The 16,157-nt window shown below is 42.9% G+C and overlaps 1 protein-coding gene across 1 annotated transcript in view; it reads left to right on the plus strand.

Annotated features, from left to right (window-relative positions):
* Positions 1 to 11,575, plus strand: part of LOC120992389 — a 75,038-nt gene extending 63,463 nt beyond the window's left edge. Inside the window, exons 5-6 of the mRNA XM_040421350.1 lie at positions 9,506 to 9,649; positions 11,159 to 11,575. Coding sequence (XP_040277284.1) covers positions 9,506 to 9,649; positions 11,159 to 11,376 — 362 coding nt within the window. The 3' untranslated portion in view covers positions 11,377 to 11,575. The remainder of the gene's footprint in view (positions 1 to 9,505; positions 9,650 to 11,158) is intronic.
* The last annotated feature ends 4,582 nt before the right edge of the window (positions 11,576 to 16,157 follow it).

The following is a 16,157-nucleotide window of genomic DNA, read 5'->3' on the forward strand; positions in this document are numbered from 1 at the left end:
GCACAGTGCGCCCCCCCCCCCCCCCCCCCAAGTATAATAAACATTGGTGGCTCGGTGGGAAGTGCCAATGAGGGTTAAAAATAATAAAAGAAAATTAACTCGCCTCCTCCAGTTGATCGCATAGCTGCCGGTCTCCTGTACTTACTTCTTTCTTCAGGACCTGTGGTGACGTCACTGTGCTCATCACATGATCCATTACCATGGTGATGAGCTCAGTGACATCACCACAGGTCCTGAAGAAAGAAGTAAGTACAGGAGACCGGCAGCTATGCGATCAACTGGAGGAGGCGAGTTAATTTTCTTTTATTATTTTTAACCCTCATTGGCACTTCCCACCGAGCCACCAATGTTTATTATACTGGGGGGGGGGGGGGGGGGGCGCACTGTGCCACCAATGTTTCTTATACTGGGGTGTTTGGGGGGGGGGGGGGGGCGCACTGTGCCACCAACGTTTCTTATACAAATTCAGGAGGCGGGTGCCGGAATCAAATAGCCGGCACCCGACCTTTGTGACAGGGGCTGCGATCAGCTACAATTAACCCCTCAGGTACCGCACCTGAAGGGTTAACTCAACTGCAGCTGATCGCAGCTCCCTGTCACAGAGGTCGGGTGCCGGCTATTTGATTCCAGCACCCGCCTCCTGTATTTGTAATACAGCTCAGTTTTCTTCATTGGTGGCGCAGTGGCCACAGCCCCTCCCCTCCTCCTCCTGCCTCTCTTCTTATTGGCGGAGGCGGTGGCAGCAGCAGCAGCACAGGGGGGAGGGAGAGACTCCTCCTGCGCTGCTGAGAACATCATCTCCTGTGCCGCCGCTGTATTGAGCAGAGCTGCGGCGGCGGGTCTAGTCGCAAATGGCGACAAGACTAAAAAGTCTTGTCGCCATTTGTAAATTCTAAGTCGCATTGGCGACCTTTCTGGTCGCCATCTGGAGCCCTGCCCTTTGTAGTAGTAATTCCCTCTGTGCCCCCTTTGTAGTAGAAATGCCTATTGTGCCCACTTCACAGTAGTAATGCCCATTATGCCCCCTTCAAAGTAGTAATGCCTATTGTGCCCCTTCATAATATCAATGCCCATTGTGCCCCTTCATAATATCAATGCCCATTGTGCCCCTTTATAATAGTAAATCCAATTGTGCCCCCTCCAGGTCATTGTGCTCCCTCCACAGTAGTAATTCCCATTGTTCCCTCTTCATAGTAGTATTGTCCTCTGTGCCCCTTTGTAGTAGTACTGCCCTCTGTGCCCCTTTGTAGTAGTACTGCCCTCTGTGCCCCCTCCATGCTAGAAATGCCCATTGTGCCACCTTCACCGTAGTAAAGCCCTCTGTGCCCCCTCTGTGTTGAAAAAAACAACTATTAAATAGAACAGATCAGTGGACCAAACTGGAAGACCTATGGCTAGGTACTCTACCCAGGCGACTCACCCTAATGTTGCAAGAGAAAATAGATTATAATGGATATTGGATCTGGGAGGCACTCAAAATATCTAGGGTCGTATATATTAACCACAATGTGAGTGATGCTGTAAATGATTTATTATATTAACAATCCAGACTACTTTGTGAAAGAAGGATAAAAAATGAGAAGATATTTTAATGATTGATTATCTAGGAAAATTAGGGGAAAAAAATTGGAAAAGTAAAAATTATAAAATTAAAAAACATTGTTCATATAAAATGTATATGTAAAAAAAAGTTAATACATATAGAGAAAATTAAAAAAATATAATATGAACTTGAAAACACAGTGTTCACTGTAAATCCCATAAATGTCCAGTAGGGGGAGCAGCTATATAAAAGTTCTATATAGTCCAAGTTCATTCACCCTATTTCATGAATGGGAATCCCAGGGGTGAACAATAACGGTATCGCACGAACCTATATACGTCAGAGAGCTTCCCTTAGGTTTTGTCGTTCTTCCTCTTTATTTATTCATTTATCAGTGACAGTACGCGCCTCCGTATATTAGAGAGAACACGTCACAGTACATCTGATATTTTCCGGTAGATAATGGTAATGCGTTTGATGCTCAGAAAAGCCTGAAGTATAATAATAATGATGTTTAAAACTGTAGCTCTATCTTGTGTGCGGTGAACACAATTAAGGATGTCTGCTGTATTAGCGGTGTCTCGCTCCAGAGACAGAACAGCTTTGACCATCTTCCTTTTTATTCCTCGGTGACAGTGTGCGCCTCCGTATAATAGAGAGAACACAGTCACAGTACCCATTCATGAAATAGGGTGAATGAACTTGGACTATATAGAACTTTTATATAGCTGCTCCCCCTACTGGACATTTATGGGATTTACATTGAACACTGTGTTTACAAGTTCATATTATATTTTTTAATTTTCTATATATGTATTAACTTTTTTATACATATAAATTTTATATGAACAATGTTTTTTAATTTTATATTTTTTACTTTTCCAATTATTATTTTTTTCCTAATTTTCTTTTTTTTAATCTATCCTAGATAATCATAATATATTATCTTCTCATTTTTTATCCTTCTTTCACAAAGTAATCTGGATTGTTAATATAATAAATCATTTACAGCATCACTCACATTGTGGTTAATATATACGACCCTAGATATTTTGAGTGCCTCCCAGATCCAATATCCATAAAAAAAATAAAAAAAACACACAGTACCTACTCACCTTGTCCCGTTCCTGATGGTCACATCCAGCTCTCCCTTGCAGACACACATCTGCAGCACTGTGTGGGAGGAGCTTAGGCAGATTTCCAAGCTGCAGGCTCCTCCCACACAAGCCAGATCCGGGACGGTTGGGAGGTATGACTGACACTTAGGTGGCATTATTGTAACACTGATAGCGGTGCCAGTTTACTATATTTCTTTTAGTTTATGAATATGTGACCTACAGACTCGTGTACGGCTGCGTTCACATTACATTTAGTGAATACATTTGGAGACAAAGCTCCCGGCATATACACTAAATGTAGTCATTAGCCTCCATTATTCCTATTGGCCTCCGTCGGAGTGACATACATCATTTATTTTCACAGCCGGCCACTGCAGGCAATGTAAACAGCGTTTGTTCCCTTTTTATTTATTTCCTAACCAATGGCTGATATATGCTGCTGTACGGCTTTACGGTCACATACGTTGGGGGTGTATGTTAGGGCAGGGCTCGACAAATCCCAGGCGCCATGTCGCCATGGCGACCAGGAATTTGGTCCTGGCGCTTGGGTATTTGTCAGCCCGTTTTCAAAGATGCGCTCTCGGCGCGCACCATGGTTTCCTGAGCCGGCACAGTGGAGAAGGAGAGGAGTCCCTTTCTCCCCACTGTGCGCGGCTGCCGCTGACCACCAATGAGAACAGAGAAGGAGGAGGAGGGGAGGGAGTCAGGGACTGTGGCCACTGCGCCACCAATGAATGCTTGACTACCAATGTGCCGGCCATATCCCGGCCCCTATGACTGCACGCTGTGATCACAGCGTCCTGTCAGAGATCGGGTGCCGGGAATGTTTGTCTGCATTGGTGGCAGTGGGCAGTTCCGATCGGAGTCCGAGCAGTGTAATGCTGGGGCTCCAATCGGTTACCATGGCAGCCAGGAGTCACGCTACTGAAGTCCTGGCTGCGATGGTATGTTAGTGAGCAGCATTATACTCACGTGCGCCGTGGCCGCCGGGCGCTCCTTCTGTCTGTGCGGCTCATTGCTAATGCTTATAGCATTAGCAATGCGCCGCACAGACCTATGAGAAGAAGGAGCTCCCGGCGATCACTGCGCACGTGAGTATAATGCTGCTCACTAACATGCCATCGCAGCCAGGACTTCAGTAGCGTCCTGGCTGCCATGGTAACCGATCGGAGCCCCAGCAATACACTGCTGGGACTCCGATCGGAACTGCCCACTGCCACCAATGATGGGGGGGGGGGACCCTGTGGCCACTGTCACCAATGATTAATACTGGGGAGGGTGGGTTTGTTACCAGAGGGGGCTGATAAGAGGGAGGGGCTGATCAGAGGCTGGAGGGGCTGATCAGAGGCTGGGGGGGGCTGATCAGAGGCTGGGGGGGGCTGATCAGAGGCTGGGGGGGGGCTGATCAGAGGCTGGGGGGGGGGCTGATCAGAGGCTGGGGGGGCTGATCAGAGGCTGGGGGGGCTGATCAGAGGCTGGGGGGGGGCTGATCAGAGGCTGGAGGGGCTGATCAGAGGCTGGGGGGGCACATGATAGGCTGGCTGCCATGGTTCTAGCCCTTAAGGAGGCTAATAGTTATTAAATAAAGTAAAAAATAAAAAAAAGTTTAAACACCCCCCCCCTCCCCAAATTCAGAAGACAATATATCGCAATATATATTGCATATCGCACATGCTTAAAATTATATCGCAATATAGATTTTATGACGCGGCTCCGCCTGGCTCCTAACTTTTTTAGCTGGCTCCTAGATTCCAAGGAAATTTGTCAAGCCCTGTGTTAGGGAATACTCTAATTGCAGTACGCAGCCCTGCAGGGTGAGCGAATGTGAGGTCACAGGGGTAGTTAACAAACCGAGGGTTGCTCTTGGAACTCAGTTTTTATATACCCTGGGCTAGCGTACAGCAGTGATGGAGAGGCTGGCACATGGATCCTCTGGGGCACTCTCTGTGTATAGGGACCAGGCCAGGTGGTAGGTGAGGTGCCCTGGGTGTTGTAGGTTTAGTGTGCCTGTGGCAAGATCCCTTAAAGTTCCTGACGCCAGTGCCGGTAACGGTGGCACACCGATTTCTTGTAGTTATAATTGAGGAACACAAGTTGCAGTGAACCAAAACTTCTTTTACTGAACAGTTTAACAGTTATTTACAGTCTTTAGGCAAAGTTCCATAGGTAAAAAGGTGGTGACAGGCAGGGTTTACATCAAATGGCAGGCACAATGTTCTTGCAAGATACTCAGAGGGTTAAACACTTACAGATCAGGCTGCACTTTTCCTCAGAATCCTGTCTGTCTTTATCCAAGGCCCGTATGCCCTATTGCTGGCTTTATCCTTGGTTAGGGAAAACTTCCTCAGGTATATGTCTCCTTGCTTTAAATAGATCCTTCTGCCCTTCAGCTCTCTGTTTGGCTGGAATAAACTTGGCTCTGCGCTGCACTCTTATAGGAACTTGGTTTCTCAGGAGGTAACTTCTTCCCCTGGTGGAAAGCTAGAAGCCTGGGCTATCTAGCTGCATGTCAGAAGCTGATTCCCAGCTACTCACTGGCTAAGGTGACTCTTTGCTTCTGAACACTCAACCCTCTCTCTGGTCTGGACCTGGCTATTTATACTAGGGGGTTCCCTAGCTCCCTCTACTGTCTAGGAGGAGGAAGTACACCCCTAACAGGCCTGGTACACAGGAGATAACATAAATAACATGACAATATACATTAAAATGCTATATAAAATGCAATGACCATGTTCCACAGGAGGTGGAGAACAACGTGACCCAATTGACCCTTGTGTAGTGCCCACCCTTACGTAGTGGGACACTACATAATGTATAGTCTAAAGCTTAAGGCCTTTTTCAAACAAACGATACAGATTATGTCGTGATGCGTTCAGTGAAACTCGCACCATTTCACAAGTAAGTTCAGTCAGTTTTGTCTGCGATTGCGTTCAGTGTTTCAGTTTTTTCCGCGCAGGTGCAATCCGTTTCAAGCCTGTGAAAAAAAACGGAAGGTTTACAAACAACATCTCCTAGAAACCATCAGTGAAAAACGCATTGCATAAGGACTGCATCCGGAATGGATCCGGATGCAATGTGTTTTTTACTGAAGCCCCATTCACTTCTATGGGGCCAGGGCTGCGTGAAAAACGCAGAATACAGAACATGCTGCGAGTCTCACGCAACGAGGAACTGCTGCTTGAAAAAATGTACACAGACCTATTGAAATGAATGGGTCAGGATTCAGAGCGGGTGCTATGCATTCACGTCTGCAAAAGACTTGAGACTTGGGCAGAGGTTCAGCTTCCAGCAGGACAACGACCCTAAGCATACAGCCAGAGCTACGATGGAGTGGGCTGGAACTGTACAGGAGAAACTCGAGAAATTAGAATATCGTGCAATGTTCATTTATTTCAGTAATGCAACTCAAAAGGTGAAACTAACATATGAGATAAACTCATTACATGCAAAGCGAGATATTTTAAGCCTTTATTTGTTATAATTTGGATGGTTATGGCTTACAGCTTATGAAAACCCCAAAGTCACAATCTCAGGTTCCCTTTTCTCAGGGGGTATGGATTAATTAGCTGACTAGAGTGTGACACTTTGAGCCTAGAATATGGAACCTTTTCACAATATTCTAATTTTAAGTTGCATTACTGAAATAAATGGACTTTTGGATGATATTCTAATTTGTCGAGTTTCACCTGTATGTGTTAGGATGGCCTAGTCAAAGTCCAGACCTAAATCCCATTGAGAATCCTTCTGCAAAGGACACCACTCCCCCTCCACATGCAGATTAACGCTTTACTGGATCAGTGATTGTTAAAGGAGGATCTATCACTGTTGTTCAGCGACCCATCCACTCGCTTCCACTAAAGGGCAGGCAGATGAACAACATTGGAAGGTTCTCACTCTAATACTCCTGCATCCTCCCCTATCTGGCAGAAACACCCTGCAAGCCAGTGCAATTGCCTTTATCAAGAGGTGGGACCTCTTGGACTGGCTACTTCTACAGTATGTCAGTGCTGTTGCCACCCTTCTCTACTCACTAGGTGGCACCACCTGAGGAGATTTGCCCCTGGTTACTCCTCAGATGTATAGGTATCAGGAAAGAAGGAAAACTCATCATTGAATGGCGTCATAACGTGATATGAACTGCAATAATGTAAGGTTGGATAGTACTCCAATCTGATTTTGTGGGCAGCAGGAGATGGTTCCCAAACCAGATAATAGTATAGATTAAGACACTTTGCTGTTTTGAATAAATGCTTTTATTTCAAAGAGCAGTTCCAGTCAAAAAACGTTTTTCGGCATATAACTTTCTTCAGTACAACTGATTGAGCCGCATAGGTGGAGAAAAAAGCGTAGAGTAAGAGTTAAAGTTGATGGCGCCTTTCTGTTTAGGCTACTGCCTTACTCCAGCGCAAGCCGTACAGGGCCATAGAGCCCCACATCACTGCAACAACTTGCAACCCACTGTGGGTACCTCAACTTTAACTCTTACTCTACGCTTTTTTCTCCACCTATGCGGCTCAACAAGTTGTACTGAAGAAGGCTATATGCCGAAAAACGTTTTTTGACTGGAACCGCTCTTTGAAATAAAAGCATTTATTCAAAACAGCAAAGTGGAGTACAGGAGTCTTAATCTATATGTGATATGAACTGCAGCATTTCTTCCATCAGGCCATTTTACCATACACATACAGTAAGATTATTATGGGTTAAATGAAAGAGAATTAAAATTAACTAAAGAGAGAAATCTCCCAGTCTTTTATGGGATTCAAACCTGAGACTGCTATATGCAAGGCAGAAGACCTTAGCTCCAGGTTATAGCCTTACCATATTGAAAGGTATGTTTTTTTTATACTTAGAAAGCCGGTATATAACATTGGTTTCCATTGCAAATACTATGTATTAGCTTTCTAAGTATAACAAAAATGGTGCTATCAATATGGTAAGGCTATAGCCTGGAGGTAATGTCTTCTTCTTTACATATACTGTAGCAGTTTCAGGTTTTAATCCCCAGTTATTTCCCCCCCCCCTCATTTAACTCATAATAAAAGTGGATAGAAAATATTATGTGTATGGTAAAATGGCCTGATGAAAGTAATGCTGTAGTTCATAACACAACTTTTTTTTTTACTCAACTTTACTTTTTCCTGATATCTATAGATAATACTCCCCATATCTATATGAGGATCTATTTCTCTATGTAAAGGCAAATTCTAAGCCAGAGCTGTGTGTCACATATGAAAAACACAATTTGCTGCTTATGTCCTCAGTGTGCTGATCTCTAGCCCTTGCAATGAAAGGGAGAGGGGATTGTGCAGGGGTGTTACAAAGCAGCGCTCCAAGGATTCAGCCCCACCCCCTGGTGCTCCATTTGCATATGACTACAAATGGAGATATCTAAGAAATATATCATTTTTGCTGACAGAGGCTCTTTAAACTTCCCTTGATTTCTGTATTCTTATACTTTTCTACAGCACTGCAAGGGTTAACCTTTCCCTTTGATCTGTGTCCAGCTGATTTTTAATCACGGGCAGGTAGAGCAAGGCCAGAGAATAACAAAGCAGCAGAACGGGTAACGTAACACTAATAGGGTACATCGATCACCTGTCTATGTTCCTCACCTTTTTTTAGCCGCACATTTATATTTGCAACGTATTTTATTCTATCGACATACCTAACCCATATCAATACAAAGCTACGAAATTAGAGGCTATTCATATGTCGATCCTGCTACATGTGCACTTACATTTTTCTCCCAGCAAATCCGGCATATTCATCGTTCCCGGCTGCAATCACCCTCAGCTGTAACCATCTTTAGCTCCCCCTACTGGACACAAATGTCAAATCGAGGACTTTAAGGAACATTGAATATGCAAACTTTGTTTGTCCTAACACATTAAGTGGACCGAAGATAATTTTCTTTCTATATTCTTAGATTTTTTCTTTTTTTTTTTTTCATTTTTATTAATAAATTAACATTTTTAATAGCAACAATTATGGTGTGATCATTATATATCGTTATATACCACTTCAAGAACACAACCCACACCTTTACCACCAACCCCTCAATATTTCCACAAACCACACATATTCAACCCGGATACTGAGTGCCTCCCACATCTATATCTTGATTTTTTATGTGCTTATCAGTCCTCCTACATATACTAGGCGGTTTGCTCCACCCTGCGCCTAAGCAATATGTCTCATAGATCCTGCCAGTTTCTGTTTGATTCTGCTAGGTTGCAAGTCCATACTAAAGAGCTATAATCCATTTGTCTTCCTGTGTACCGACGTGAGCCTGATTCCTGGACTCTGCCTCTCTGGCGCCTGACCTGACCCATGTCTGTTCACCGTGATGATCCTGAGATGTCTGCCCTGACCTCTGAACTGAAGTACGGATTTGCAAAAACTCGAATTGCTCTGATCTGTACCTGATTGTTGAGTACGACTATAGCCTGATCTCTTGGTACGTCACACTGGTGTCTCTGATTCCCAAAGGTCAGCAGCCAACCACACTGGTTGGTTGGCACAGTGGTCCCATAACCCCGATCTTGACAAGGTGGTCCATCTAGTATTGCATAGGTAGAGCAGATACTTTTTTTGTGATGGGTAGATCTCACTTTGGAAGTCCACTAGTGTCTATGTATTGCTTGGAAGTTCACTGATTTCAATCCACAGAAAAGATGACCACTGCCCAACAAGTTCTTTAGACAAAACTAAATGATTGTGCTTTCAATAGGCTCTAACAGAAGCACCACCCCTTTATCAAAGAGAATAGTGGCTTATGAGAGAACTACATATGTTCATGTATTAACAACATTTTATTTCTCTTTCTCCAATCTGATTCTAGCGCCAACTGAAAACTCTACCCTCAATGGACTGGGCTGCCCATCCTGCTTATCTGATAACTCTACCTGGTGTTACACTGATGAAACCATACAGTGCAGAGGGGATGAGACTATGTGTCTTCTTCTGCAGACAACACAAGAATCAGGTATAATTTTTTTTTTTTTATTATTTATTTTATTTTACTTTAAAGAAAACCATTGACAAAGATTGAGATATCCTCTCCTGAACTAGTGAGCACAATTCTTACACAATTATGGGCTGTCTTTGTGTTAAGAAATAAGGAAGGACCAACATGCAGATATGTCCAATCTTACCTTTGCTTTAATTTGATTAAGGGCCTAAATTTCTCATTACACAAATTCAATACAATAATGTGACATGATAACAAAACCCTTACCAGGCTGCAATGCATACCACAACCATTGGGTAGCCACACACATAAAATTAGAGATCTTGTGACAAAATATTGAGAAATCATGTCTTTTTTGTTGTCAAATTGGTCATCTCACACCACATGCATTTAAAATCCGGTCCGGTATTTGACCTCACCTGGCTGTAAATTAGCCCAGCAGCACATGCTGGGAGAAAAATACCGGTTTTCCCAGACCAAACCTCTCACTGTGTCACTATATATATATACAGTACAGACCAAAAGTTTGGACACACCTTCTCATTCAAAGAGTTTTCTTTATTTTCATGACTATGAAGGCATCAAAACTATGAATTAACACATGTGGAATTATATACATAACAAACAAGTGTGAAACAACTGAAAATATGTCATATTCTAGGTTCTTCAAAGTAGCCACCTTTTGCTTTGATTACTGCTTTGCACACTCTTGGTATTCTCTTGATGAGCTTCAAGAGGTAGTCCCCTGAAATGGTCTTCCAACAGTCTTGAAGGAGTTCCCAGAGATGCTTAGCACTTGTTGGTCCTTTTGCCTTCACTCTGCGGTCCAGCTCACCCGAAACCATCTCGATTGGGTTCAGATCCGGTGACTGTGGAGGCCAGGTCATCTGGCGCAGCACCCCATCACTCTCCTTCATGGTCAAATAGCCCTTACTTTCAAAGTTTTCCCAATTTTTCGGCTGACTGACTGACCTTCATTTCTTAAAGTAATGATGCCACTCGTTTTTCTTTACTTAGCTGCTTTTTTCTTGCCATAATACAAATTCTAACAGTCTATTCAGTAGGACTATCAGCTGTGTATCCACCTGACTTCTCCTCAACGCAACTGATGGTCCCAACCCCATTTATAAGGCAAGAAATCCCACTTATTAAACCTGACATGGCACACCTGTGAAGTGAAAACCATTTCAGGGGACTACCTCTTGAAGCTCATCAAGAGAATGCCAAGAGTGTGCAAAGCAGTAATCAAAGCAATAGGTGGCTACTTTGAAGAACCTAGAATATGACATTTTCAGTTGTTTCACACTTGTTTGTTATGTATATAATTCGACATGTGTTAATTTATAGTTTTGATGCCTTCAGTGTGAATCTACAATTTTCATAGTCATGAAAATAAAGAAAACTCTTTGAATGAGAAGGTGTGTCCAAACTTTTGGTCTGTACTGTATATATTTAGTTTAGAAAGTCTTCATATTTAAGATCTAATATTGTTTTAAATGAAAGTCCTTCTGTGGATCTTTGCAGGATCAATGTCAACTTCAACAGCCTTTCGAGGGTGCACAACAAAGTCTTTCTGTGATCTTGGCAGTCAGTCCCAAAATGAGACCGGATCATCTACTGAGGTTAAGTTTAACTGCACGAGAGCCAGCACCATTGACAGTACCAGCGGCAGCCTGAGTGTCCATAAAGTCGTCTTAACTCCAGCCATTGTGTGTTTTCTCCTGCTGAAATTGCTCTTCTAGGATTCTTGGAGGAATGTGGCCAAAATAAATGAAAAAGATGTATATATCGTAGTGTATTTCATATTGTTCCTTATTTCCTTTCATTGTCAGTTACTTTTTTAATAAACCTTGGCTGGAAAATATCTAAGTGCAGAAGTCATATAACAATTGTCTCCATTGAGAAGAAAAGAACAATGGCAGTAGTAGGACAAAAAAAAAAAAACAACACAAAAAATTAGAGCTAGACAAAGCATACAATAGGGCAGATATATTAATGGGGTTATTCAGGAAAATATGTTTATGACTTATCCTCAGGTTAGGTCATTATCAGTATCAGATCTGTAGGAGTGTAACACCCAGAACCTCGACAATCATCTGTTAGAAAAGGTCTTGGCACTGCAGCCTCTTATTTGGCCATTCACATCACTCTATATCGGTCATGAGGCCTAATTGCAGCACAGCCCCATTCAAGTCAATGAGCCCGAACTGCAATACCAAGCACTGCCACTATATGATGTACGGTGCTGTCCTTGGAAACCTTACGGGAGCCTTCATCCTGAGGATAAGTCATAATCTTTTTCCAGGATAACCCCTTTCACAAGTTTGAACCTAGTAGGGGTAAGCGAATCGCGTTTCGGATCCAAGATCCAAAGTCGATTTGTTTCCCAACTTTGTTTTATTGCTGTACGGAGACCTGTCTCCAAACAGCATTAAAATGTATGCGCTGCACAGAGACAAACTGGTTAAATCCAAAGTCGCACGAGACTTCGGTGAAGAACTTCGGCCTTCGATTGTACAACTTTAAAAACATTTTAAAACAGCTTTGGTTCTGAGGTACCAGTCGGTCCTGAAGCCGACTTCGGATTGTTGTTTGAAATTGTTTTTAAAGTTGTAGAATCAAAGACCGAAGTTCTTCACAGAAGTGTCATGTGACTTTGGACTTAACGAAGTTTGCCTCTGCGCGAAACCCATACATTTTTTTTATAATTTCTTTATTTAAAACATCAGCTGAATTGTACAAGTATGGATAATAAAGAAAGCAAATGTCACAATGTCATATTGTATACATACATACGGTACATAGCTGTGAGAAACCTAAATAAACAAAGACAGGAGGTATGTTACAAGTCAATGCAAGTAAGGGGTTAAGGAAGTATTAAGCCTGGGGATACTAAGCCAGGGGATTTTAGATGTTGAGCTTGTTTATCCTATATTTAGAAGGGAAAGGCAAGACCCGTGTTAGGTCAGAATTTTCTATATTCAGCTCATTTTTGCCATTGTAGTCTGAACTGACGGATCTTACGGTCTTCCCATGCGGCTATTTCTTCAAATCTGTATAATTGATGAACTTTACTTATCCATTGGGACATTGAAGGAAGGTCAGAGGACAGCCAAAATCGGGGAATTAGTAAGCGAGCTGCGCTCAAGAGGGACCTAAAGAGAGGTGGAGGGTTCCCTGGTTCAACCTCAGGAGGGGTGCCTAGCAAAGCGAGTTGAGGTGTCATTTTAAGTTTAAGATTGCAGATGCTATTAGCTTTGCTGAAAATCTCGGTCCACCAGGATTGTATGGAGGGACAAGTCCACCATATTTGGAAGAAGGTTCCTCTTTCGGTTAGACATCTCCAGCAGGAGTCCGAATTATTTGGGTTATAGAGACACGTTAGCTCTGGAGTCTTGTACCAACGGGTTAGGATTTTATAACCATTCTCCTGTGTTTGCATGCATCTTGATGACTTATGGGGTGTGATAAGAAGTTGTGATAAGCCTTTATGGGTGAAAGAGGTCCCCAGATCTCTCTCCCAGAGACCAATGATTGCCGGTTTGTGTAATAGTACTGGAGAAATTGGCTTTTTATAAATTTGGGATATTAGCTTGGATCTTCTGATCCGACTAGAAATGTGGCCTTCCAACCATGTCAGAGGTCTTAATAGTGCACTCCTGGGGATATTCTTGGGGACAAATGATTTGAGGAAGGAAACCAGGGGTGGAGGAAATTTGCACTCTGGGAACAAATGTGAGATTTCATCTCCCTTCAGAAGTTTTCCCTCGTCATTGTAGAGTGCTATTGCCCCCATCAAAGAGTTTCGGATGGCAGAGGGTAAGCTTTTTAGTAAGGTTGGTGGGGCAAATGCTAGAATGTCTCTGATTTGTATTAGAGGTGATGGGAGGGGAATAGAAAGGTTGGATGTCTGTAGCCAATTCCATGTTAAGAGGGTGGTTTTAATAATTGGGTTAGACAACTTATCCAGGCTCCGAGGAACGGCAGGACCTACTAGTAGGCTTGAGAAGGGGAAATTAAAGTTGGTCTGTTCCATAGAGACCCAGGATTTCTCCTCAGAGTCACCAAGCCAGAAGATCAATCTTGATATAATACTAGCTCTGCTATATAACTCAGGATCCGGGAGAGCCGTCCCACCAAATTGCTTAGGTCTACTAAGGGTGTTATAAGCTAGTCGTGCTCTTTTCCCATCCCAAATGAAAAGGCTAATCTTTCGACGTAGTGTGATATAATAGGATCTTGGGATAGGGATTGGGAGAACCTGTTGAAGATATGTCAATTTAGGTATTATAAGTGATGTGACTACGTTTTTCCTGCCAAACCAGGACAATTTAAAACTTTCCAAGTTGGACAGTTGATCTTCTATAGAACGCAGGAGGGAGGTGAAGTTAAGTTGAAAAAGTGAGGTAGGGTCAGATCCTATCCTCACTCCAAGGTATGTGATGTGCGGTGTATTCCAATTAAATGGGGAGCTCGCCATTAGGTTTGTTTTAATGGGCTCTGGTATGTTGATGCTCAATATGTGTGACTTATTCATATTGACTTTAAAGTCAACTAGGAGGCTAAAGCGGTTGAGGCAATTGTAAATGTGTGGTAAGGCTTTGATTGGGTTGGTGGTCATTACAGTAGATCATCCGCGAAGGCGGCAACTTTATGGTTCTGATGACCAAGAAGGAGTCCTTTGATTTCTCTGGTATTCCTAATTACTTGGAGTAGGGATTCCATCACCAATACGAAGAGTAATGGTGAGAGGGGGCACCCCTGTCTTGTGCCGTTTCGAATAGTGAAGGAAGGGGAGAGAGAATCATTAATAATAATTGAAGCTGAGGCGTTTGTGTAGAGGGAGAAAGTGGCATTAATAAATGGCTCAGGAATACCAAAGATCTTCAATATCTCTCTCATATAGTCCCAATTTACTCTATCAAATGCCTTCTCGGCATTGGTACTAATAAGCGCAAGAGGGTGTTTTGTCTTTTTGGCATAAAAGATGGCATTCAGGACCCCCGTGGTGTTATCTTTGCCCTCCCTCCCCTGAATAAAACCTACTTGGTCTCTGTGAATTAGCAATGGGAGAAGTTTGGATAATCTGGTAGCCAACATCTTGGCTAGTAACTTCAAATCTAAGTTTAGAAGGGAAATAGGACGGTAATTTGCACACTGAGAACCATCCTTTCCCTCCTTGGGGATCAGAGTGATATGGGCTCTAGTCATATCGCATGAAAGTGGTACTCCAGAGAGGGAGCTATTGCACAATGATAAAAGGTATGGAGTCAGTGTCTTATAAAATGTACTATAGTATAGGGCTGGAAGGCCATCTGGCCCTGGACTTTTCCCTTTAGGCAGCAGTTTAATAGCCCTTTCCAATTCCTCTAAAGAGAATGGAGTCTGTAGGGCTTGTTTATGTGAGAAGGACAGGGTAGGTAGTGAGAGAGGAAAGATGTTGTTGTCTCTTTAGTAGAGGGAGGGGGATAAAGTTCTCCTCCGGCTCCTCTCTTAAGTTGTATAATGAAGAGTAGTATTTCTGAAATTGTTTTGCAATATCGGGGGTAGAGAAGACTTCTTTGCTCTCTTTGGTTCTAACGCTGTGGATGTAATTGTGGGATTTTCTCTGTTTGATGCGTTGCATCATAAATTTAGAGGCCTTATCCCCGTGGGCGAAATATTTAAATTGTGAATGAAGGTAATATTTAGCTAATTGTATGTTAAGGAGGTTCTTTAGGGAGACTCTTAGGTCAGTAAGTTCCTTCAGGTGTGACTCAAGAAGGTTTTTTTTTTTATGTAGACTTTCCAAATGAAAGCAATTCCTCCACCCTGGCCCTCCTTTCTTTTTTAAGTTGGGAGCCTAGACTAATGAATTGTCCTCTCATATGCTTTATGAGAGTCCCATAGTATATGTGGTGAAGTCTCTGGAAGAGAGTTCAAGGAGAAAAATTCCTCTAGTGACTTCTGAGAGCGTTCCAAAAGTTTCCCTGGTGCAAGTAGTTGTTCATTTAACCGCCACCTAAAAGCTTGTGGGGACAAGGACGAGGCTGAGATGGTGAGGAACACAGGAGAATGGTCAGAAAGCAAAATATTACCTATTCGGGCTCTAGAGCAAAGTTGTAAATGTTCTTTAGATATAAATATATAGTCGAGCCTATAATATGTGCCATGCGGAGGAGAGAAGAAGGTGTAATCATGTCTGGAGGGATTTAATAGTCTCCAGGCATCACATAAGGAACTTTTGATGCAGTTTCCTTTTTAAACTTTTGAGGGCCCTGGTGAAAATCGAGGATTTCTTGGATGAAGAATCCAGAGAAGGTTCAAGTGCTATGTTAATATCTCCACCAAACACCATTACACCCTCTCCATGTTGCTCTAGAAGGGGGAGGACTTCCATCAGCCAAGTGATTTGGTTGACATTAGGCGCCCGTTGTGGAAAAATGAAAGTCCAAATGGTAATAGCCATCTGTATATGACTTTTCTGTTCCGCAGCAGATCAGTGAGCGGCTTTAGTGCTTTGCGCTTCTTTAATGTGGATTGG

This window comes from Bufo bufo, chromosome 1, assembly GCF_905171765.1.
Source record: "Bufo bufo chromosome 1, aBufBuf1.1, whole genome shotgun sequence".
In the NCBI taxonomy this organism is placed as follows: domain Eukaryota; kingdom Metazoa; phylum Chordata; class Amphibia; order Anura; family Bufonidae; genus Bufo; species Bufo bufo.